The sequence below is a fragment of the Elephantulus edwardii genome, unplaced genomic scaffold (genome assembly GCF_000299155.1).
Source record: "Elephantulus edwardii isolate Elephantulus edwardi_28Jun2011 unplaced genomic scaffold, EleEdw1.0 scaffold00011, whole genome shotgun sequence".
NCBI classification, from domain to species: Eukaryota; Metazoa; Chordata; class Mammalia; order Macroscelidea; family Macroscelididae; genus Elephantulus; species Elephantulus edwardii.
The window spans coordinates 13,705,502-13,729,664 of NW_006399761.1; the positions used below are offsets into that span (position 1 = coordinate 13,705,502).

Consider the following 24,163-nt stretch of genomic DNA (forward strand, 5'->3'; position numbering starts at 1 on the left):
AGTCACCACATAGAAAACGAACCTGTACTGAGGTAAGCTTGTTACTTTCTTCCAAGAACTGCTGCAGAGTGACCACTTCACTCCCGGGGGAGCCAGTTTTGACCTTGTGATGTGTCCGACTCTCTACCGTTTCAGGCATTTTGTGCTGGAGCATTGGGCTTGATCTGGTCTGCCTCTTCAGGTACTGGATCGGACTGCTACCACTGCTGGACCACGTCTCATGATCATGGAACAGGCTAAATTCTCCACTGCTGTGGCTCTGGGGCCTGCTCTGGCTAGTAACTGCACCTGCTTGTGGGAGTAAACGGTGGACTAAGAGTTCAAAAGTAGACATGAGATCAATGTTATCAATGCTACATAAAGAGATAACGTTTGTTGACTTAGTTCTTACTATTTAAATAGCCAAAATTGCTTTCAATTTTCTTTAAAATGTTTAGTAAATCATGTTGGTTTTTCACAGAACTGTCTACCAGAGTACAGTCATTCTCCTTTCTGTCCACTGACTGACGGTGTAAATACCACCAGGCAAAGATCCTCTTGCACCACCACGTCTAAACCCCAAAGCCTCACTCCAAGGAGGCACTCAGTACAATTGAGGAATAAATGAGTGAGTGAAGAACAATTATATAAAACTCAGGCTCAGGAAATTAATTGTAAAATACCTCCCAACTTATAATATTAATAGGTTTATAAGACTCTCAATTATTTAAGAATATTAAAACTTCTAAGTGCTATAAAGATAGGATATTCTGACTTTCTGCTTCCTTATAAGGTTTCATTACCAGCTTGAAAACGTAAATCTGTTCATCTTCAATGAAAAATCTTAAGATAGGGGGTGTTTTCTTTATGTTGTGTTTTTTAAAGTATAAGGCATACAACAAACACTATTATTTTGAAAATTCTATTAAGAACATAAGAAAATAAAGTTAAGTTGGTTTTACTTTTCTTGTATGCCTCAATCATTTTATTATTTCTACTCTCCAACCTTGGTATAAGGATACCCAGCCTTAAACGACTCAGTTGAGGCTGAGATCTCTGTAGGAACAAAGGCCCTTAAAGTTAATGCTACTGATGCCTCATCAGTGCTGACACATTCTGATCAGAAGGAAAACTTAGTGCATCAAGACAAAAAAAATCCAACTGTCTGTGGTTTTCTCTGTGGAGTTCTAACGGGTCAAGACCTGTACTGCCAATGCAGAGGCAAGTGGTTCAACTTGATCAACTGCTCCAAGGAAAAAAAGGCGGGCAGTCTCCTCCCGTGCCACGTAAGGCCTCTGAAAATGTGCTGCAGGGTCAGCTGAGTCGCTTTCAACCACATGGCACATAACAACATGCGGCATTTTACAGAAAAAAGACTTTAAGTTTACAAACGAGGAAAAAAATGCATTGTATTTTCTCCCTATATTTGTCTACTGGTCTTAAGAATGCAATTATAAAAAAGGAAAATTAACTCCTCTCAAAGTCAGTTTTTCTAATAACATTGCCATAAAGCCTTAATATTAATGAATATTAATAAAGTTACAACTGAGATAATTTTAAAATATAATGAGCAGAAAACAAATGCATCAATAATTTGACAACCAAGAGCTTTGATGAATAACTTCTGTAATCTCTTTAAGAAATTTCAGAATCTAAGTAGTAGAGAGGAAAAAGGTTATTATGTTGAAGTTTTCAAACATTTACATTAAAATTTCAACTTGGAATGCATACCAAAACGTGAAAATATTAAAATGCACCCGTAAATTTAGCACTTGAACAACACTCTCACATAACTGTGTCCCTAATTTAATATTTTTAAAAGTTTCCCCTTAATTAGTGGATAAATTAAGCTCAAAGAATTTCTAAAATTCTTCTGTGGTGTAGGTGCAAATACACATGTATCAGGAGAAAACAAAAGACAGCCATCTTTATGTCATAAACAAAACAAATGAAAAACTTAAATAAAAATAACTGCTCCTGACTTCATGTTTGTAAACATTGCAATATATTTGTATTACAATGTAAAAAGCATGAAAATGCCAAGGAGCTGTGTTTCAGACATTATGTGACGTGGAATTCACACTTTATTCTAGTAACTTCATGCCATCTCTCACTATCCAGGACTGGAAATGGATGGAGCACAAGAATGAATTTACCTACAGCATACCTTTGACTTCATGAAGTGAAGCATTATTATTGCTATTGCTAGTGGATGTTCTGCCACTATCGAGGCTGGCTGGTCTTGAAGCTAAATGAAAACATCAGGAGACAGAGTGGTAAAGCATCCGGGTGACGACACAGACCTGGACATTCTGAATGCCTCCGCGGGGACAACCATGCCAACATGCACGGGCTGAGCACGCCCACAGATACACCTCACAGGTGAGAAAGCAAAAGCCATTCCCAAGGCAGCTCAGGACAGGCCACTTCCCACACAGGAGTGGAGATTCAAAGACGACACCGTGATTATACAGATTGGAAAAGGCATTCTAGATGGACAGGAAGTTAGTTTTCACTGAACAGAATTGCATGGTGCAGGGCCAGGGGACGAGGACACTTACAACAGATCACACAAGGAACCCTGGGCACTGCAGAGCCGTCACGGACAGGAGCCACATGCCCATGTGCACATGCCCATGTCCTCTAGTCCTGTCCATATAAGGCAAACAACTGTACCATTAACACTGCCCCGTGAGAATTCTCAGAACCCCACTGATACATGAAATCTCCTTAACATGTTACAGAATTACTGTTAATAACTTAATTTGGTAAAGTATGATTTTACAGGTAGAAATTAAATCTCAAATATTCAATACTGTAGTAAATTTGGTTTCTTAAAATCCATCTTTTACTAACAAAATTACCCTTCAGAATTGACCTTGACTAAAATAGAAACCATAAAGATGAAGCAATATCCTTAAACAGTGCCATAGAGAGTATTAAGTTTGAAGGAATGGCAGATGTGAGAAATGCGATGCAGGTTAGAAAAAGCATGCTAACTAGCAACGCCACATTCACCTAGATAATGCAAATTTCTCGGCATTCCCATTCTGTAGTCAGTACCTATTCTCTAAAGTTCATATCTTACCATGAACTCTTGATCCCGTACTAGAATCATCACTAATACCTTGTGGACTTATGTCTTCAAAGGATGTAGTATCTACATAAAATAGCAAAATGCATATCAAGATATTTTTGTAGCTGGGAAAATGATCGTAAAATCTTATTTCTACAGAATATGGACTTTCTTTTTCTGATCACGAGCAATACATTAGTGTAAAATATGTCACAGACTCAACCACAAACTGGAACAGGGCATAAGAAACAGTGCCTGGTTAGGGGGAACCCCAGAAGCAAGGAGATACTCTCCCCTGAGACCCTGTCAGGCAAAGCACGAGCCCAGGTTCCTGCAGGAAGGGCTCGGTTTACAGGTGCAGTGTCTTTACTTTTTTTTTTTTTTAAAAAAAAAAAGAACTTCTACCACTCCCTCTTTTTTGCCTTATTTACCTCTACTTTTCTTGTTAATTATCTAATCATTAGGAATGGAGGCCTAAGAAATTTAGTTATTTGTATAATGCCTTAATTTTTTTTTTTAACAGGATTTGAAAATTCTTCCTAAATAAAATCTAGATGATGTTTTGGTAATTATTTCAAGTTGTTGCTTTTTTAAAAAGTACACAGGGAATAAGTCAAATTAAAATGGCTGTTGTCAACAGTTACACCACAGTGCAAATAGCAGACGGCCTATACCTTTATTATTAACCAACTGCTTGGATCTGAAGCCTGCAGAAGAGTTGACAGTTGAAAAGTTGATGGCTGTAGTAGAGAAGGCCATAGCTCCCAATTCTTTCCTCCTTTTACCCGTTGGAATATCATCAGGAACCTCCAAATTCTCAGAACTACCTGTCCACTGTCCTCCTGCTAGGACCATGGACTGCACCAGGTCATTCATGGCTGGGATGCAAATGAAAGCAAATGAATCAGCATGGTTAATGCGCTTGCTCTTTTTATCTATTCTGTATCATAAATGATCTCGTTTTTGTCTATGGATTAATGTAAGTGAACATAAAAAAACTGTAACCAAAGGGTCATCTGAATTATGAACATGCATTCAACTGAATGAAATGAATAGGCCAAAGGCAGATAAAATTTGAGTGAATACGTTTATCCCACTCTCACCCCTTTAAAAAACAAGGACAGAATTTTACTATGTACAACTGCCATGCTTTTGTGCAGCGATGTACAGTATCATCAGAAGCCTTTGTGATTTTGTAGTGACAAAAATGGAATGAATAAAGGTAAGATGAGGAGCAGTTCTTATATAGCATTATTACTGAAAATGACAGAGTCCTTGGTCAGAGCAGGTTACTGAAGAAATGACTCATTTTATGAATCAAATAAATATACCATTCAATAAAAACCTGAAAGAGATGACACCCAAAGTGACAGGCATTTAATACGACTAGATTATTACCCATTTCAGTTATTAAAAAAGACAACTCAGAGTATTATTATAGAAAGAATGACAAACATTTTCAAGTGTTATAGGCCATTTTATTTACTTATCTAGTTCAGAGAAAATAAATTCCTGAGGCTAATAGGTTTTGTTCTATCTTCTTTAAGTATATTTCTTGGGGGAAAAAAATCACTATGGCATATAAGATTAAGGGTTTTTCCTGCCAACTTTTAGAAAGCACTGGGAATTTACAAGTATATTACATGTATGAGTGAACATATGCATGTAATACGTACATGTCTATGTTACTAGTAAACATACATGTAATGCAAATTCAGTGCTAGTTTTGAAAAAAAAAACCTTCTTCCAGCTCCTTGTATTATAAAAAGACTGCACTTTACAAAACAAGAATTTGGCACAGTCTTGAGAAAGGTTAGTGAGATATTAGTAATGGAAGCCAGTGTAGTCATTTGAAAGAAGCTGAACTGTCATAAAGTCTTACACATGGAACGACGGTAGCAGGCCTTCATTTTGTCTTTATCCTTCGGTCTGTTCCTCAAAAAGGGCAGTCTTTTCAGTGCAACCACTTTAATGTCAGAGCATGAGGAAAAACAGAAACAGGGAAATGAAAGAAAAAAGGGAGAAGAACAGATGGGAGTTAAATGCTGAAATTAAGGACAGAAATGAATGTCTGAGTCTCTGCTATGTCTGCTATCCTAAAGCTATTATTCTCATGCTGCTGAATGATAATGAAATATGAAATATGTACTCTGTTACTTTAAAATACTTGGAAAAGCACTGAAGACAATGATGAGGAACACACTTTGAAAGCCTGGAATGCCTACAGTTATGTAAAACCAGCAACTGATTAGAATTCCTCATCGAGGGAACAATTTTCCTATTTAACTTATAAAGTTCTACCTATCTCCAGAAACTCCATGAACTTTGATTAAATGTCCAAAGTTATAGAAAGGCTTCAGCCCTTCTGTTCATAGGGTCGCTAGGAGTCGTGCTCGACTTAACGGCAATCATCAACAACCCCCTTTGAAATTAAGGGTATTGATAAGTCATGATGAAAATGCACAGGGCTTTTTTAAATAAATTTTTAAATTTTTTTATAAAATATAAGGTTTTCCTTAGGAAAATGTACATTCTATCAAAATAATTTAGTAATAAACAACAAGAATTAGAAAGCCCGAGGATGTTTAAAATCATTTAAAAAGCGCATTAAGAAAGTTCATTTTTTCCCCTTAAACTTTAATAAAAACCAGGCTATTAATGTCTTTTTAAAACTCAATTCTGTTGTGTGGTTTTGTGGTTTTTTTCCTCCTTTTTTCTTTCTTGTTGCATACCATCATATTGGATTCGACAGGTACAGGAGGAGATTGGCCCTCCTTCTCCAGTGGAGACTCTGGTGGATTCGAACTGTGCATCTTGGGGAATTGAAGAGCAGCTTCTTGCCACCAGGACACCAGAGCTCCCCTACACTCATTCTGGGGAATTATTTCTGCCTAGCAGAGCGCTTCTAAAAATAAAAGAAGCCATCTTCTCTGTTCATTTTGCTAAAAGGTAACTTGTAAGAGGGAGGAAAATATATTTTGACAGTAATATTGAGCATTAAAATAGAACTCCAATGTGACAGGGATAAGGTGGCACTTCAGGTAAGCAAAGGTCAGTTATTCTGAAGGGCTTTCTGGGTGAGCTTATTCATTTCTTTTGGAGGGTGAGCTTTTTAAAAAAAAATTCCTAGGGAGTAATGCATAAAAATTTTAGTGAGTACAAGTTATATTTACCACCAAATTTACATAGGAGTCATTGGAACAAATATAAAATCCTAAACTCATTAACTATTATTAAATTACATTTATAATAAAATTTAGGTAACATGGAAAATGGTGACACATTTTGGAAATGCAATTTAAAGATTGAAAACATACACAGCGTTAGTAACTGCACTTTTTCATGTCTTGTTATTATCGTATAACTAAAGATGTTGTGAAAACCTGACAAGCGCCATGTTTAAAGAGAAAGCAGTGGAGGGGCGTTCTTAAAGCTATTTGACTGCTATTAGGCAGCGCCATGAATTACTTACGCTTTTAATCTGACCTATTTTTTTCTTCCTAGCTTGAGAAACACAGCTGTTTTCAATGGTTTAAAAGAAATGAACCGAAAACAATGTAAAAATGGACACTTGGCTAAAACAAAGCTGAATGGATGCGGCATGCATGTGTTGTCTTGTTGCGGTACTTTTTTTCTCCCCCTTTTTCTATTTTTAACTGTTTTCCAAAGACTGCTTTGCTGACAGACTCTCTTCCAAAATGGACAGGGTAAAAAGCTCTCTAGATTCCCTAACTGCAGAATCCGAGTCCTCTTAAGGAGTTAATTTGTAGACATACAATGTCCTTTACCTAAACAATACTGAATGTAAGTGAACATGAGTGTTACTGGGTTTTGCGCTTATTTCTAAATCTAAAACTGACTAAAGTTCACTTCCTCTTAAGTCGTCATCTCAAAGTTTCAGTAGATTGTATAAAAAAGTTAGATTTATACTTAAAAATGGAAGATGGCTTTAAAAAAATTACTGTGCCTTTCAAGTATGTGTGCTTGTACGTGAATGAAATTATTTTCCTTCCATTAAAAAAAAATCAAAACAAAGCCCACACACCAGAGTACACTCAACACAACTGCTTGTTTACCACCACGATACAGAGCTCACAAGCAACCGGTGGCACAATGGGTAAGCACTCCACGGCACAGTAGACCTGGTGAGGTGCTCCCATAAAAGTAACAGCCTAGGGGACCCTCGGGGGCAGCTCGACTCTGTCTTCTAAACTATGAGTTGGAGTCAAGTCTACAGCAAATAACAACACAGATGAATCCTCAGACATGCTCTTTGTATGTGATGTCCTACGGGATAAAGCACTGTCTTTTCAGAGAAAGTTTCCCTCAGGACAAAGCACTGGGTAAGGTTTTTTGTCAGTGCTTGGAGTGTACCTTAATTAAGGGTCTATCTTTGCAGGAAGAAGCTGAATTTGCCAGTAATGTACTTAAAAAGAAAAGTGTGTGTATATAGACATACAGAAGAACAATTTATTATTTTAGCAATTATGATAATATAAGAAGCTTCCAATTATCAATGCTGACTATGTATAAGAACATAGATACTAGTGAATTTTTCAAAGGACTAGCACTGGATTATTTTCTTCCTTTTAAATAAATTTCTTTAGACTTATCCTCTGCTCTTCTGGTTTAGTTAAACACACTAATAAGCAAATTAAAAAGTCTATGATTCTACATGGCACATCATTATGTTATACTAACACATTTGTTATTTCTTTTTTTCTCCCTGTCTTTTCATTTCAACTAATTTTTACCAAATAATCCTTCAATAATTTTCATCTGCAATACTTTCTATATTATTTTTTAATTTCTTCAAAATCATGCCTATTTTTTTTCTTTGCTTCCCCACAATGGAAACTCTTATAACTGGACATTAAGTATATGAATAAAACCTTATCATAAATACCTTATTCAGATTCAGTTATAAGCAGTTAGGAAAATAAAATCTTATACATCAATTTCTCCCTTGCTGCACATAACCATCCTTGCTCATGGTAAGACAACCAGCAACTGGCCGAGTATTCGGAGTTTTTGGTTCAGTGTTTTCTCCACTAAACTATAAATGACACTATCCCTGTGTGCGTTACAGTGCTCTAAACACACAAGATAGAAAATGATGTGCTTGTGTGCAAGTGAAGCAAAAACTGTATAATCTTACATATTTTTTAAAAATGTCATAATCTCCCCAAAGGATGCTTAAGACACTTAAAAGGAAGCTGTTAAAAGGCTGTGGAATCATCCTACAGATCACAAATGTCCCGCACTCACTGCTGCTCTTCTTGGCGCCCACGCTCTGCCCGTCCTCTAAGGAGTTGGAACCGACTGAAGAACTGTCTTGACTGTCCTGATGGGGGAGCTGAAGGAAGCCTTCACTGGAGTCCGAGCGCGTTGGGGTGAGTGTTAAAGATTTCTGTCGTTCCCGATTAAGATCTTTCTTGGATTTTATCAATTTTCTCATTTTTAAGGTAATCCAGTTGCCTCTCCTGATAAAATAACAACAACAAAACCACCACAGTTAGAATAAAAAAACGTAAATCCTTTACAAAACAAAACATATTGGCGAGCTCTGGTGGCCTAATGGCAAGAAGCTGCATTGCAATCCCAGAGATGTGCAGTTCAAATCCACCAGACGCTCTGCTGAAGAAGGAGGAAAAATCGCCTCCTGTACCAGTCAGATTTGATTTGACGGTACACACATAAAACAAACAAACAAACAAACAAAAAAAACCCCACAAATAAAAAACAACAAAACATATTAACAAGCAACTTTGACTTTAGTTTGAAATATTCATTAAGTTTGTTAATGGTACCTTCTAGGAGGTGATGGGTCATAAAATTTGTACTGATCCATAATTTTCTCTTCTAATTTCTCTTTTTGTCTTCTTAATTCATTTAACTTATCACTATAAAAATAAAAATTACATTTTAGGGTATGTATCCTTTTTATCACAGTAAATGATAACTAAGACTACGATCTTTTTTCCAAACACATTAAGAAAAATGCAAATACCATGATCAACAACTAAAAACTCATTAAGTATTAACAATGAAATTTTTTTTAAATTTCTTCTTTTAATCTGCAACTTAAATACTGGGATAAAAGACTTATATTTCTTTAACAAGATTTGTTTGTAAAAAAATTTTCCTTAGTATACTAAAGAATCTTCTCTCAGTATCTTTTTACAACTGTAATAAGTAATATTAACAAAAAAAACCCAACCCCATCACACAAAACAACAAACCCTCAAACTCATTGTCATCAAGTCAGAACTCAAACATAGCTGGCCCTCCAAAGGGTTTTTAGAGGTAGTTAATCGCACATAACTTCTTACAGTGGTTTCCTTAGTATTTTTGCAATGAGGGTAACTGATTATATAAACAAACAAATACAAATGTAAGCTATTTTGGTTGCTTTTAATTATGTTGTTACAGACTTTATAAATAATGTTTTAATCATATCATTGAAAACATGTTTTTCTTTTTGGTAACATTATTTAGGCTTATCTTACTTAGTAAACAGTTATGTCCTACCTATTATAATGAGTATACACATCTCACTACAAACTAGTTGTCACTTCAGTTAGTAGACTACTAACCAGAAGGTTGGTGGCTCAAATCCACCCAGAACACCATGAAGACAGGCCTGGTGGTCTGCTTCTAGAGTCACGGTCCTGAAAATCCCGTGTAGTTCTATTCTGCACACATGGGGTCATTCCAGTCAGAATTGCACCGCAAGCTAACTCAAGGCAATTAACAAGTATTTGTTATATACAGAAACATCAAAACTCACAGACCAAAGTGATTTCAATAGTATTCTTTGGCACTGCAAAACTGCTGTTTCTGTTGTGTACCGTCAAGTTGGAACTGAACTATAGCTGACACCTGAGTGGGTTTTCAGAGGCACTCAATCACTCAGCAGGAGACTGCCCATCTTTCTCCCACAGAGCAGTTTGTGGACTAGAACCACATACCTTTGCACTGGAAGCTCAATTCCTTAGTGCTAAACCACCAGAATTCCTGGGATGATTCAGTTGCTAAATTTTGTGGCATCACTTCTGCCAAAAGAATCAGCCCTCTTACTTTCTCTAAGATTATTGCTTTGTCTATTAAATCACTCCTACATAAAAAATCATTCTCTCTCGCACCTCCATCTGATGAAATTAACCTGTAGTCTTAGCAATATTGTCAAAGGCAAATATGTCACATCATTGCTATGGCGTGCCCTCCAAGTTGGCTACAAATTGACTACAACTGATACTGACTCTATCCACAACAACTCTGAACCATGTTCTATACTGAGCCAATGTCACAGTCACTGACACACCAACCCTCACTACTCCAGTTACTGTGCCAATCCATCTCATCCAGGGTCTCCCTCTTCAGCTTTTCAAGCATGGTATGTCAGACAGAGTTTCAAAGTCCTTGCTTCCAAAGAGCAGCCTGGTTTAACCTTCTCCGAAACATATCTCTTATTCTCTTGGCAGAACACTGTTGTTGTTGTTAAGTGCTGTCAAGTCATAGACGGCACTATGAATGAAAGTCCAACACTTGTGTGACTCTTTCATCCTTTCTCCAGGTTCACAGGGTTTCCAGAGGCAAGCTATTATGGAAGTGGATGCCACTCCTGCTTCCAAGCTTGTTTTAATCAGGAAGCTCCATCAAACACTGTTAAGGGGTAACCCTTAACACATTTGACACGTCAGTGTCACAGTGTTCAGCTTCACAGCAACTACAAGTTACTGCTGTATGGCAAGTGGACACACCAGGGTTATACAACCTAGAAGAATGTTTGAACAAAAACAATCAAAGACAGGACAGAGGGCCGCAGGCCCTTGGGCCCTATGGGATTTTACCATTCTGGCATGCTCAAATGCTGGCAACCTCTGGGCCAGAGACCACCACTCAATTCATCTGGCAAAAAGAAAGCAAATACAGAAATGTGGGGCCACACCTGCAGGGTAAGGACGAATGTCTTGGAAGTCTTAGTGTCAGCTGGAGACGACCTCTGGCTTCTGGAAGAGACACCAGTATGGAACTCTAGGGCAGGACATTACTGACTCAAAAACTCATTGCCTTCCAGGGCCAGGAGAAGACTAAGTGTAGGTGACCTTCCTGTGGTTTTTCAAAGGCTGTCAATCACTCAGGAAGATACTCCCCATCTTTCTCCCTTGTAGCTCCTTGTGGATTCAAATTGCTTGCCTTTAAGTGAACCATGTGACTTCCACAGACTATTCAACCAGGACTCTCAATGGACAGCCAACAGAACCATGAATCTGTCTCAGAAGAGTGTAATCCAGGCACTCCTTACAGACAAGATGCTGAAATACCAGCCCACAAACTTTGGTAATGTTCTCAGGAGCAGTTATTCCTTGGAAGAACGATACCATGCAAGTAGAGAAGAAGACTATCAAAAAGAAGCCAATGGGCTTAAGCATTTCAGAGATTGTGAGAACGGCAGATGAAAGGGCAAGGTCGGGTCTGTTGTTCCTAGGGTCTCTGTAAGTAGTCCTCTTGACAGTGGCACCCAACAACAAAGTACCAAGTGTGATCCACGAGGAGACATGCTACATTCCAAAAGAACAGCTTAATTTTTCGTATTTATACAAGTACTGTAGAGTCCGGGTGCTTAGCGGGAAGGAGTTGTGCTGCCAATTCAAAGGCGGGTGATTTGCAAACTCGGGTGGGGGGGGGTAGTTTCACTTTGATCTATGAGTCACTCTGAATCAGAATATATCTGGCAGCAGCGTGTCTGGTTTGGGTTTAACTACAATATGGAGCTGACTTAATACTAAGGGCCAAGAGGCGGCACTTATTTGCCAAAGACAATTATCACATTTGTTCATGGCATCTCCATGCTTTTCCAACTGCTACTCTTTTGGTCTAGCTGGTGTTCCTTATGCAAACTTCTACTGAACCACTGAGTCTCAATATTACCTCTGGGATAAGTTTGGGAATTTCTTTTCTCTCCTAGACTAAGATAACCTTTGTTTTATATTTGTGTATTTCTAGGGCCCCCTACACACACCTCCAAAAAGCAGTTACTGTATTTTACATGTTTATTTGCATTTCTCTCTTTTCCTACTTTCAGAAAAGCAGGATCCATTTGTTTTTCTCTAATCATATATTAAGAGCTGGAACATAGTACACAAAGAAATCTATGTTGAAATAATGAATGCCACTTAATTTTTTTTTAAAATGAGCATTTACATGTTCTCTGCTATGAGGGATGACAGTGACAAAATAATGAGTAATAAAGTGCACAATTACTTAATACCTACATGTACTGTCGTTGCTCAACGTGAAAAAGGTCTTTGCTTTCCATATTCTGCTCCAATAACGTTCGGTTCTGTAGCATTAATGTCTGAATTTGATCCAGCAGATGCCGATTTTCTTCCTCTAAGTTTCCTTTAAGTTGGCTTAGCAACTGTTTAAATACAATTTTTAAAACAGTAACAGTTACACTTAACATAAATCACCCAAAACTATGAAAAAGATGAAGCACTCCACAGACCTGTGTTCCACTGTGTGGACCACCGGATGGGTCAGCGCCAGAATGACTGCTATTAGCAGCACTAATGACAGCTAAAGGACTGCTTTCCATTCTGCACGCGCATCTTTCAACTCCCACCAATGTCCGATCTAACAGAGAAGAGCATCATCTAATAGAGCTTTTCTTCATGATCAGAAAGTACTGCTTTCTGTCTTCAGATTCAAATCTAATCTTCTTGAGAAGATTTAGGGACCTCTGGTGGTCTAGTGGATAGGGAGTTGTGTTGCCAACTCACATGCTAAGTGGTTCGAATACTTTCTTCCCTACATACTCTCTCCCCACAATTCACTCTTCTCCTTGAAAAGAAAAACTCTTTCATTGTTATGCAATCCCCCCAAGTCCACTCCACTATGCAGCCTTCATCGAGAAAGCCTTTTTTAAAACAAAGACTATGAAGTATTTTAAACACACATATATACATATTCAGATACATTTCTATATAAGGTGCTCTATCAGGAATGTAAAAAATATTCAGAGAATTTTTAAGTTTCCTCTACTTACCATAACCAGTTTCATGTCATTTGGGGTGACAAAATTAACTTTAAAATATAGGAAAATAAAACAACAACAAAACCCCAATAAACAACATACCAACATAAACCCCAAATACCACAAAACTAAAATTAAGCAAAAAAAACCCACCAGAAGCAGCCTACAGTGTCTGATTTACTTAACAGAAAAATATTTTCTCCAGATATACTACAATACTACAACATGGTAAAATTTCCGAGATTTTAAAAAGCTTTCATGTAAAATGACTAATGCATATCTTAATCTCATCTGTGACCAAAATAAAAATCCAAACTTTCATGGAGTTAATGACGTCTATACTATTTTAATAATAACACTAAAACATTATTTGCTTTTCTTCTTATCTCTTGAATGTATAGAGGAGTTTTCCAGATGTTACAAGGCATGTGATGTTGTAACAGACTGATTATAGAACAAATATGAGAACAGTTGTCTGTTAAAACTGTAATTGGCAGTGTAACTCTTTATCACTAGGATAAAAGAGGCAGTAAAAGGTCTGTATCGAGTATTAGAATATGCAAATCTTTAAATATTTCTCTACATATTAAGAATTCTGATGGCCTAATGGTTACGACACTGAGCTGGAGTCCCAAAGGCACACAGTTTGAGTCTACCAGCTGCTCTATAGGAGAAGGATGGGCAATCTCCTCCCGTGTGATTTACTGCCTCTGAAGACCTGCTGGACAGTCAGATGTAAGTCAATTTCTGATGGCACAAACCACCACCATGACATATCTGGCTCACCAACTTCAATAAGTCTAAAGAAATGTTTTAAAACAAGCAAATATTAATACTTATGATGAGAAATTCATTTTGAGCCATAAATACCTTTGGATGTTAAAACTTTATAAAATCTGACATGAACAAGCTACATTTTGTATCAAGATAAACCAACGTTCCTGCAGAATGGACACAATAAAGTTTCCCGTTATGAGGCCCTATAAAGAGAAGAGGAGGATGAAGATACTAAAAAGAACCACAAGGTACAAGGCCCACTGCCGGACACCTTCCATAAACCCTTCACCAGCAGACACTTGCCATACATCCTTGATTACATAAAAAATTTTTAAAGGTTGAGTATAACTTTTAAGTCATTAAACACATTAAGAAAGCATTTTAAAACTCTTAAGGGATGGCTATTTCAGATTGAGATGAAATTAACTACCTTAATGATTTCAAAGTCTAAAAACCAACAAAGCCCTTTACTCTTTCAATTGAAGCGTCTTCTCTGTTAAGGACATAATACACACACACTATTTAGTACAGCTAACATTTATGTGCATCCACTGTTCTTGTGGTTAGGTGCCATCGAATCAAATAGGACTCACAGGGACCGTATGAACAGTGGATCTGAACCCCGTCCTATCCTGCACCATCTTATTTCCTGACACACCAGAGCCCACTGTGGCTATCACCATGTCAATCCACCTGGTTGAGGGTCTTCTCCCTTTCTCACCCTTCACCCTTCCCAACATCACCTCCAAAGGTGCACCCTTCTCCAAGACAAGTATTTGTTTGTTCTTTTGGCAGTCCACGAAAAGTTCAGTACTCTTCTCCTATACCACAGCTCAAAGGCATCAATTCTTCTCTTATCACTGTTCACTGTCCAGCTCTCAGATGCATAGTAAGTGACTGGGAAGACCATGGCTTGAATCACATGTACCTTACTCCTCAAACTGACATCATTATTCCTCAATAATCTGGAGAAGTCCCTAACTGCAGATTTTCCCAAGTGCAATGCATCTCCTAATTTCCTTACTACTGGGTACCAGGGACGTTAACTGTGGATCCAAGTAAGATGAAGTTGTTGACAGTTTCAATCTCTTCTCCATCCATCACGACACTGCCTATTGGTCCAGTTGTAAGAATCTCTGTTTTCTTGACACTGAGGTGCAATCCATACTGAAGGCTGCATTCCTTGATCTTCTGCAACAAGTGCCTCAAATCCTCCTCATTTTAGGCAAGCAAGGTTGTGTCATCTGCACCACGCAGGTTATTGATGAATCTCCCTTCGATCCTGATACCACATTCCTCTTCTCAAGTTATTTGTTCAGCACACAATGTGCTGACTGGGTCTTCTTTTTAGTGCAAAGATTGTTGTTATGTGCTGTTGGGTTGCTTGTGCCTCATAGCAACCCTATGAACAACAGCTCTGAATCGTGCCCTATCCTGAGCCAGTCTCACTGTCTCTGACATACCTATCCCCCTTTATCCCAGTTACTGTGTTATTCTATCTCATCCAGGGTCTTCCTTTCCTGCACTGTCTCTCCACCCTTCCAAGCATGAGGTCCTCCTCCTCTGACTGGTCCCTCCTGGAAACAATGCCCAAAGTACATGAGACAGAGCTTCAAAATATTTGCCTCCAAGGAGCAGTTTGGCTTCGCCCTCTCCAGGAGAGACCTGTTTGTTCTTTTGGCAGTCCATGGTATGTGAAATTACTGACTTAAATTTATAATTTTAAAATCTGTTGAGGATGATATTCTGTTTACATCATAAAAAAAAAACCCCAAAACTATTTTGCAGATGATTGTAAGAAAAGATAGGGGGAAAAAGACTTTCGGTGAAATTATTCTTATCTTCCACAAGATGGGGATATTTACATGAGAATATAAAAGACAATCATAAAACTTAATGTTTAGGGAGCTCTGGTGGCCTAGTGGCAAGAAGCTGCACTGCAATCCCAGAGGAACACGGTTCGAATCCACCAGATGCTCTGCCGGAGAAGGAGGCGCAATATCCTCCTGTACCAGTCAGATCTGATTTGACGGTACACGCACACAAAATAAAAAATTAAAAAAAAAAAAACAACTTAATGTTTAAAGCAATTAGCAAACTAGATCATGGTAGGATATTTGCGTGATCTCAGTGTTTCCTTTAAAGACTGCCGTTAGTTGCGATAGGAAAAATAGTAGGTGTACAGTGGAAACAATAATACTTTGATTGATTAAAATAAACATCAGAGAGGGAGAGAGATATGATGTAATTCAAGATATGAACACTGAAAAGCATTACGAAAGTGGCAACTCATTCAGAAGCATTATATGAACCTAAACACAAAAGAAAGTATCTGAAAAATCCAGACTAAGAAAAAAAATCACAAACTGGTTTATAATAAAAAGTATGGCAATGTCAGGAATGACATTTTAAAGGAGCTATTACAACAATGTCAAACAAATGCAAAAAATCAATCCTAAAGTAAAAAAGGGAGAAAATGTCATTCATACACAGAGGAACAATATGGTGGTTAGCTCTGAAGAACTTTGTTCTTTTTTTAAAAAGTTGTTTCTGTTTATTCTCATGATATGTAAAATCAGGCACAAATCCCCTGCCATCAAATCTCTAACTCATAGCAACCCTTCACTGGGTTTCTGAATCTGTAAGGAGGAAACGGCTCATCTTTTTTCCTGCTGAATTCCTGGTGGATTTGAACCACTAGCCTTTGGGTTAGCAGCCCAACACAAAACCACTATGCCACTGGGCTCCATAATTACATACAAGAGGATATAAGATATAATCAATTCTCAAACTATTCCTAAACACTACCACCAACTATATAGTAAGCGGGAGAGTTTTACAAACCAAGTATGACAAAATAAAACATAATTATACATCTAAAGAAAAGACAGGAACAGCCTTCCTGCTCCTACTGGACAGATGGGTCCTTATCAAGGGCTATATGGTTGTTTGAGTCCTGTTTTTACTATTAGGTGCTGTTGAGAAGACTGCAACTCGTAGACATCCTGCGAAGAGCAAATGGAAACCCTGCCCTATCCGTGCCGTCCTCATGCTCTCTACAATGCTTGAGCCCACAGTCACCATGCCAGCCCATCTCAGTGAGGATCCTCCTCTTCTCTGCTGACCCTTTACCCTCCCCAGCATGTCGTCGTCTTCCTAGAACTGGCCCCTCCTGACATGCTCAAAATAGGTGAGACAAATCCTTGCTTCTCACAAGTCTCCTGCTTGCACTTCCTTCAAGGTGGATGAGTGTTATATCTGTTAATCTTCTCCAATACAACAATGTAACATCGGTTCTCTTGCTCTTTTCCCATAGAGCCCAGAAACCACCCTGTGTGAAAGCCCAAAGCAGTCCAGGTAAAGAGACCAGGTACAAAGGAACTGAATCAGTGTCACACGACAGCTTCTATCAGCCAGCAAACAAGTGAGCCCAAGGTTCTTCAGACAGTCTCAACATGCAGTTCTGTCATCTTCCAGCTGAGGGAAGGACTAGCTGGAAGTTGACTGCAGACAAACAGTCCCACTGTCCTTGTCAAATCCTCAACCATATCCTCTGTAAGAACATGAAATTGTTGCTTTCCATCTTGGGGTATTCTGTCACATAATCATAGTACAGAAATCCTGTTTCACTTACTCTGTTAATTTTCTGTTTTCTTTCATCAGAAAAGAAGCATCATAAAAACGGAGGAGACTTTTTGGTCTCCTTGGTCTTGGCATTTCTCAAGAACTCAATAAATAGTGTTCATTAAATGAGAACATAACCTTAGAAGCTGTAAACAATCTTGGCATATAAATTTAAGTAAATGATAAAGACATTTTCTCTGAACTCTTTGTAAATTTCAACAATTCCTGACCTTTCAGAAAAACTGCAATAAATATATACTATCATGTTGATGAAAATAGAATTATTTACATTTAGGCTTATCTTCAATGTAAAGGAAGGAAGTAATAAATGTGCCGAAGCTCACCTCACACTGGTTATTCAATTTTGTAGAAGTGATGTCCAGCTGTTGGTATTGTTCCTTTAGCTTTGAAAATTCAGCCTCTAATCTTGTTTGTTCCAGTTTAGAATTGTTTAGAAGACTCTTCAAATTTTTATGGTCAGTTTGTAAAACTTCAGTCTCTTTCAAAAGCTGGCTATACGTATTATTCAACCTACAAGGAGAAATCATGATAAGGTGAAATTACATTTTCTCCATTTTCACAATACAAAATTTACACAAAACAAAATGCCATAAATCACAGACAAATGTATGTAATATAAGAGGGGTTTTTTCAGCTATCAAATGGACTTAGAATTAGTTTCTAGTCTACAAAATGTAGATTCAAAAATATTCTGAATATCTTTCTCTTGAAATGAAATATTTTGGCCTTTAAATATGAGATATAAAGCAAGCTATGAAAAATGTAGCCATATAAACATCTGAATAGGAAAAATGAAAAATCTAAGTTTCATTTTAAAGTGAATTCAGATCCTCAAGTTCAACATAAGAAATTTATCAGAATGATCATTCATCCTAGTTTGAAATACTACATATACATACACAGTTTGCAAGATGATCAAAAGACAAGAAAGAGTTGGTCTAGCAGAGTGGTGGTAAAAGAGAAGGCACCATAATACCAGGTCTCATTACACTCTCTCTCAATAAAGCCCGGAAAGGCTATCAAGGTCCAAATATTTTATTATAAAATAGAACTATAAAACAAAGTATTAAGAGAAAAACAAAGAACATGGTCCTAACTTAAGCATTCTTCTAGAAATAGCTATGTGATTTTTGCTGGACAGTTACTTATTACTCTGGTGTCTTTAAAAAAAACACCCAAACAAACAACCCCAACAATACACCAAACTATATTAAAAAAAAAGTATCTGTAGCCAACCAGCTATTCAAGTTCCTAAAATTTCAAGTTGAATCAAATGATGCCTGGTAATGCAGAGAAACAGTTGTACACTTTGTCTGAAAGGAGTAACAGTTCTCGAGCACGTTTATTTTCTTGGTTACCTATCATTTTCACCACACAGTTTCCTGTATTCTGCGGCTACTGTCTCATGGTTTTTGTTTTCAAGCAGCATTTTCTCCTGCTCCACTTTGAGCATTTTTTCCAAGTCTTCTAATTGTCCTTTTTGTTTTAACAACTGATTGTAACTGAGGGGGAAAAAAAGGTTTATAGTATTTCCTTAGCAAAAATTCTTTTTGAAATGAAGCAAACAAGAGTAATATTATTGCATAAAACATAATAATTTTAATTTTCTAAATTATTTCTTAGATTTTTGTAACACATAAAATTTATTGCACTACTTGAAAAAAATGTATTTTAAATTTACAACTTAAAAATTGTGATACATTACCGATCTTCAAGGTCTTTATGTTCCACCTCAAGGTTCTTGTGGGCACACTTGAGGGTCCCATGTTTAGCGATAAGAGATTCATACTCTGAAGCCTGCCGTTCATGAAGCAGCTCCAGCTTTTCATGATCTTTGAGCAGAGAATCGTAGAGAGATTTCAGGTCTTCTCTTTCCTTAATTACAGACTCATTCTCATTTTCCAAGGAGGACTGCTGGATCTGGAGCTGCGCATTCTGATTCATAAGCGAGGTACTCTGAGAATTAAGGGTGGAATTCTCCACCTACAAGAATAAACAGTATCAGCAGACGTGTTCTTTTGTTAAAAAAATACAAGACTACAGTGTTAACTGTAGGAAATTTCACACATCATGGTAGATAACATTCATATCGTATTGGAAAATGCTGGATTTTAGCTTTCCAGAGATTGAGGTTACCTTTTAAATTTTGTGTTCCAAAGCATTTTTGGGGGTGTATGTGTATTTATAAACACACACATATACACAGGTATGTCGTTTGAATTGCTTTCAAATGACATTGGACAACCAGACACAGATGCCCACTTTAAGTACTCTTTTTAAATACTGTATTGCCAAGTACTTGCAAGGGCAGTAAGAAAACAGAAGGAATTACGGGGCATCCAAATTGGAGAAGAGGTGGTAAAGTGTACTATATGCAGATAATTCATGACACTGTACACAGAAAATCCCAAAGACTCAACCAAAGTACTGCCAGACCTAGTAGATTAATTTAGCGGAGTAGCAGAATACAAGATCAATACAAGAAGCAACCTGAAATCCACATATACAAAAAGTACAGAATTAGAGATGTTTATAATTTTCTAGAATTTGGAAATCAATACAAATTACTTCTGAAAATTCAACTGGAACTTGTCTCAAGTCTGTATTAAATTAAAATTTAATTTGCCAATTGGAATAGGGTTACTGAAGAAACCTTTATTAGTCAGAGAGGGACCTTCTTTTACTCTTTAAGAGATTTCAGAGATGCCCTAAATATATCTATCTGATTGTTTATATATAAAAAAAGAGCACTGACGATCAATATAAAGTAAAAGACGGATTCCTTGAACAAAGAACACGTTTAAAGACAATATTCCCATGCTATGGTATTTTCTAATAACTAATCTGGAAAGAAAACGATAAAAAAGAAATAAGGAATGGAATGCTACAACACAATTTTCTGATTAATTATAATAAATTTTTTAAACTTATAATCAATTTTTGGTGCAACCACTATGGAAGGCAGTATGGCACTTTCTCAAAAAGTTGCAAATAGAGATACCATTTGACCCAGCAATTCCAATACTGGGAATATAACCCAAAGAGACCATTACTGACATCCAAGCAGATATATGCACACCCATGTTTATCGCGGCTCTGTTCACAATAGCAAGGAGTTGGAAACAACCCAGGTGCCCATCAACAAACGAATGGATAGAGAAGCTGTGGTATATTCACACAATGGAATACTACACTGCATTGAAAAACAAGGAACTCATGCAATGTTATTCAAAATGGGTGAGCACGGAGGACATTATGCTGAGTGAAATATCTCAGTCGCAAAAGGACAAATATTGCATGGTGCCACTGTTGTAAAATGGGACTGATATCAGGGTTGGGGTAAGACTGAGAAAAACGGGATAAATTGTGTATACTGCACTGAAACAGATGAGGGAGAGAATAATGTAAAAGCAATGTATTATGGTTATCACAAGAGTCCACAATGAAGGTTGCATAGTGGAATATACTTGGGGCGGTGGGAAGGGTATGGGGGGATTGTGTACCAGGGAAGGAGTGTTTCTTTTACTTTTGAAAGAGAGGAGCGAACTGGGGAGAGGGGAGGGCTGGGTGGGGAGAGAAGTGCAGCAATGAATGAATGGAAATCCAAAATCTCTGTAAATGCTCATTAAAATTATTTAGGAAAAAAATTATGATCAGTTTTATAAAATAAAGAAAAGATCACAAAGTAAAATGATCTTTATCACGACTTGTTGAGTGTGAGAATTCTGGTGGCTTAATAGTTAAGAGTTTTACTGCCAACTCAGTGGCATATGCTGTATTCTACCAGCTGCTCCACAGGAGTAAAATGGGCAATTTCCTCCTGTGCAATTTCCTATCTCTGAAAACCTAGTGGAGGGTAAGCTGTGAGTTCATTCTGACTCAATGATACAAAACAACACGTGTTGACTCAATTTATAAATAACTTTTGAGGGACTGTTACTTAAACCATGCTAGATTTGGAGAGTTGGCAAGGTATAAAGTAAAAAGATTTTACTGTATCTTCAATTAGTAACTTCATTCCAAGGTCTCTACTTGAACATCAGGTTACAACCTGAAGGTTGGCGTTCTGTGTCTGCAGAGTGGTATTCTGCTCCTGTAACGACACCGTCTGTCTCTGAAGGGCAAGAATCTGAGCCTGCAAGTTGTTGTTCTGGGTCTCCAGTTGCTTGAGTTGAGTTTTCAATGCTTGCTTCTCGGCTTGCAGCGTGGCATTCTTAAAAAAGAAAGCACACATATTAAAAACAAAAGCAAGGCAACAATGAGTAAATGATTTCTTTTTTAAAATGAACTGGGTGGGGGAGAGATGAAGAGGGGAAGAACCATGCAAGAATGAGTGAAAGAAAATCTATCATGTATCATGAAGAATCTAAATATGGCAGTGTGGTAAGTGCACAGTTTAGGACAGGATCACTACTTCACTAGGAAAAGCATCAGGGAAGACTTCTTGCAGGAGATATTTGCTATGAGAGCTGAATGTTCAGGTAAGCTAGTCATGTATTCCAGTTAGAGAAGCAAAGAGAAAGACCCTGAGAGAGGAATAGAGAGAGAAGAGATTAATGTGAGTAGAATGAATTATGTGCCAGGCTCTGGCTTACGTTGTTCCCGAATTTTAGCTGATATTATTATTCCCAGATAACAGAACGGAATGAGTGGTATGATACAAGGTTAGAGGTAGGGTCCTGGGTAACTTAAGAATTTAATTGAACATAATAAAGAATGTAGATTTTATTCTGACATGGGAAGAAATCACTGAAGATGTTATAAGGAGGAAGGTGACATGATCTGGCTACTCTATTAAAACTGGATTGAAGTGGGCCAAGAAAGGAAGGAAGGAGGCCAATTAGAAGACATTAGGAATCCAGATGAAAAGATGATGATGAAACCCAGACGAGAATGGCAGGAGTAGAGATGGAGTGAAGCACAGCCTCCCGTTCTATTCTGAAGACAGAGTTAACAGAGCTTGGTCTTCTATGAGAGTGATAGAGACAATTACTCAAAATTACTAGTTCTTCAGATTTTTTTTTTTATTACATAATATAAATCAGTCAACAAAGTATAAAAGTTGAAAAACAGGTTAGACAAATTACATAGCCAGTAAATGCTTTATATCTAGAGCACCTTATTTCTACTTAAAGGTTTTCCGTACTCACATTTCTTTCCACTTCAATCAGTCTGTCTTTAACTTTCAGAAGCTCCCTGGTCGTTTCCTGACTCTCCCGTTCCCATTTGTTATCTGCACCAGATACTGGAGGAGAGCTCTGTACCATCTTTTCTTCATCTTGTCTCTGTTTAAGAGCTTCATAATTTTTTTTCACCTAAAATATTGTTAAAATATTTTATTGAAGAGAAAAAAAAGTTACCTCTGCATTTCCTTTCAAGGAGAGAGATATGTCTCTTTGGGATGTAACTTTCTAACAAATCTAACCTGACTTTTTACCTTAAAAAAATAATTCTATTTCTTAGAATTTAACTCTACATTCATCTCATGAAAGAAGCACTTTACTTAAAAGTGATAAATATTATTCACAATTTTCACTACTATTATGATCACAATTGAGGTTTATTAGAATAGAAATTCTCTCCTCGTAGAAATACCCTTCTCTGTCCCATGCTATGCTCTCATAATTCTGTAACTGAAGATCCTATTGTGTGTGATGAGAACAGCCTTATAAAACACACTATCTGGAGGACATCAGTGGCGCAGCCCTTTGTGTGTGGCGCTGCTAACCAAGAATGTATTATTTGGGCATAGACATGTTGCTAAATACTAACATTCCTTTTCTGGAGCTTTTAAAACCAATTTAAGGATGCCTGGTAGCATAGTCGGTTATGTGTCAGGCTGCTAGCCATAAGGTCAGTGGTCTGAATTCATTAGCCAGTCTGTGGAAGCAGCTGAGGCAGGCAATTTTCACCAACATGATTTATAGTCCAGGGAGTAAACAAATGCAACAATGAATTAATAAATGAAAAAGATTTACAAACCAAGAAATCCAATAGAGGTTTGTCAGAAGTTAGAAGCCACTCAACAGTGCTGGATGTGGTTTAGGGTACGAGTGATTTAGGCATTTCACTGATATTCCCAGGTAAAAATGAAAACAACTTGATATATGTGATAATTTCTATTAAATACTTAAAGGCCTGCCCCTTTAAGAATGCTATATTGCTGGAAAGAGCTATTGTCATAAATTAATGGCTTCTTTATTCAAATCTTGAACCACATATATTACTGCAATGACTCTTACAAAGAGTGAGCAATTGGAAAATGTATTTTATGTAGTTTTCTGATCCTTACAATAAAATATTCTTTAAGAAAGTGAGTGCAATGCACACCCATGTTCATCACGGCTTTGTTCACAATAGCAAGGAGTTGGAAACAACCCAGGTGCCCATCAACAAACAAATTGATAGAGAAGCTATGGTATATTCACAGAATGGCATACTACACTGCATTGAAAAACAAGGAATTCATGCAATATTATTCAAAATGGGTGACCCTGGAGGACATTATGCTGAGTGAAATATCTCAGTCGCAGAAGGACAAATATTGCATGGTGCCACTGTTGTAAAATGGGATTGATATCAAGGTTGGGGTAAGACTGAGAAAAACGGGATAAATTGTGTATACTGCACTGAAACAGATGAGGGAG

The 24,163-nt window shown here is 37.4% G+C and overlaps 1 protein-coding gene across 1 annotated transcript in view; it reads right to left on the reverse strand.

The window, feature by feature from the left end:
- The window catches only part of CCDC88A (coiled-coil domain containing 88A), a 109,312-nt gene that overhangs the window by 4,974 nt on the left and 80,175 nt on the right, over positions 1-24,163 (reverse strand). The window contains exons 18-30 of the mRNA XM_006880931.1: positions 22,667-22,831; positions 21,568-21,729; positions 19,222-19,499; positions 18,875-19,018; positions 17,840-18,026; positions 12,334-12,479; positions 8,866-8,958; positions 8,324-8,538; positions 4,938-5,021; positions 3,730-3,933; positions 3,068-3,139; positions 2,147-2,227; positions 23-291 (exon numbers count right to left, since the gene is read on the reverse strand). Coding sequence (XP_006880993.1) covers positions 23-291; positions 2,147-2,227; positions 3,068-3,139; positions 3,730-3,933; positions 4,938-5,021; positions 8,324-8,538; positions 8,866-8,958; positions 12,334-12,479; positions 17,840-18,026; positions 18,875-19,018; positions 19,222-19,499; positions 21,568-21,729; positions 22,667-22,831 — 2,100 coding nt within the window. The remainder of the gene's footprint in view (positions 1-22; positions 292-2,146; positions 2,228-3,067; positions 3,140-3,729; positions 3,934-4,937; positions 5,022-8,323; positions 8,539-8,865; positions 8,959-12,333; positions 12,480-17,839; positions 18,027-18,874; positions 19,019-19,221; positions 19,500-21,567; positions 21,730-22,666; positions 22,832-24,163) is intronic.